General features: G+C 58.2%; 1 protein-coding gene across 1 annotated transcript; it reads right to left on the minus strand.

Moving 5' to 3' along the window:
• Positions 1-525: 525 nt before the first annotated feature.
• LOC104494159 (motor neuron and pancreas homeobox protein 1-like) lies at positions 526-1516 on the minus strand (the record flags this gene model as incomplete). The annotated part of the gene is made up of 2 exons (XM_010136957.1): positions 526-843; positions 1356-1516. Coding segments are annotated over 2 exons (479 nt in total), but the record flags the coding sequence as incomplete, so codon positions are not given.
• Positions 1517-1987: the final 471 nt, after the last annotated feature.

The raw sequence follows: 1987 nt of genomic DNA on the forward strand, positions 1-1987 counted from the left end.
AGCTTGCCCTGCAAAGCACTGCCCCTGCCAGGGATGCTACGGGTGCACGAGAAGGCAGGGCAGGCTTGCTTGCATCCTGGGCATCCTCCTTCCCAGCCCTTCAAGCCAACAAGGGGAAGGGTAGCTGGCACCACGCTGGGATGTGCTGCTCCAGGCACTGTCATATCCTCAGGAAGTGGCAGTGCACAGTTGAAGGAGAGTCCGGGGCCGAGGTGTGCTCCTGCTGTATCCACCCGGTTCCCCAGAGACCCTGGCAGGTCAGTGTGGTGGCAGGAGGGAGCCAGAGCCTCCTGTCCCCTAAGGAAGAGCACAGGCATCCGGATAACAGCTTTATAGGGGAGGGTTTTGGGGACTCTCCCAGATACACACAGAGGAATAATTATGATTTAAATAGGATCCAAACACACATAAGTTAAAGGGGGGCAGGTGCCTTGCAGTCCCTTCCAGGCACAGTCTATGTCTGCCGGCAAAGAGACCCCCGACACCACAGCCCAGTCCCTCTCCCTGGCTAGCTCCATCCGCTTATCACAACACAGAGCTGATCTTCCTCTCTGTGGCACCCGTTTCATCTTCCTCCTCTTCCTCTTCTTCCTCTCCCCCCGAGCAGGAGGAATCTGGGCCATAGCCCAGCTCAGTGGTGCTGCGGTGCAGGAAGCCTGAACCAGGGCTGCGCCCCATGAACTCGGGGCTTTCAGCATCTTGTCCCCGAGGCTCGCTGGACAGCAGCTTCTCACAGGCTTTGCTGAGCCCTCGTTGCTTCTCAGCCTCTGCTTGAGTCCCCTGCTCCTTGGCTTTGCGGCTCCGCTTCCACTTCATGCGACGGTTCTGGAACCAGATCTTCACCTGCCGAAGGAGAGTTCCAGGGCAGAGTGTGTCTCCCCGCCCCATCCGGTCCCCACTCACCCCTTTGCCTTCCCTGGATGGAGGGCACTCCCAAAGGCTCTTTGTTGCTGGGCATCCCATGGCACTGTGGGTTTGCGCAAGGAGGATGAGGCTGTCCAGGGGACAGGAGTACCTTGGGGTGGCCCCCTTCCCTCTGCCAGACTCTGCTGGTTGCCTGAAGATGGGCATGGGGATATTTTAGTTTTAGCTCCAGTGCAGTGAAAACTCTGAAACCCAAGTTGGTAGTGCCAGGTAAAAAGAGGAGCAGTATTTCTGAAGTGCCCTACACAAAAGAGCCTGGAGCCCACCAGGCAGGTCTCTGCAGGAGATGCCCTGGACAGAGGTGCTGACAGGGACAGTGGCATGTGGGGCTGATGGCAGCCAAGTGAGAGGCAGCAGCATTGCCCAGGTCCTTGACTTCCCTCCCTAGCAACCACCTGGTTCTATGCTCCATCCCCCTGGGACCAAGGTACCTGTGTCTCGGTGAGCATCAGCGACGTGGCCACCTCAAAGCGCTTGGGTCTGGATAGGTACTTGTTGAGCTTGAACTGGTTCTCCAGCTCCAGGAGCTGCTGGCTGGTGAAGGCTGTGCGGGGCCGACGGCACTTCCCCATCAAGCCAGACTGCGGGGCAGCTGTGGAGAGACAGCAGGCAGGGGTCAGGGGACAGCAGGGCTGGGGGCGGGGATCCTCAGCAAGCCCAAGATGAGAAGGAAGGTGAGTGTCTTTTCCATTATATCCCACCCCAATAATGGCTTTATTGCCTGGCTGATAGGAACCAGCAAGATACGTTATCAGGTCTCAGTGTGCAACTGGGATCAGTCCTGTGACTGAAATTAAACCTCCTTTTTTATTGCCGGGCTGTGCAGGTGGCAATTGCCAGGGGCTGCGGCAGCAGGGCTGCCCGTGAGCCCTGCTATCTCACCCACAGCCCTTGAAGGCAGCGCGGCACTGAATCAGGAGGCAGCAGGAACAAAGGGACCTTTGAGAGTCCAGCGTGGGGTGGCTGCCGCACCGTGTTTGATCCCCGCTTATCTCCTCCCTGCTGGCTTTATTGTCCCCCTGGGGTTCAGCTTTTACTGCTTCTCCCAGCACCACAGCAGCAA

Source organism: Buceros rhinoceros, unplaced genomic scaffold (assembly GCF_000710305.1).
Source record: "Buceros rhinoceros silvestris isolate BGI_N320 unplaced genomic scaffold, ASM71030v1 scaffold37155, whole genome shotgun sequence".
Lineage (NCBI taxonomy): Eukaryota > Metazoa > Chordata > Aves > Bucerotiformes > Bucerotidae > Buceros > Buceros rhinoceros.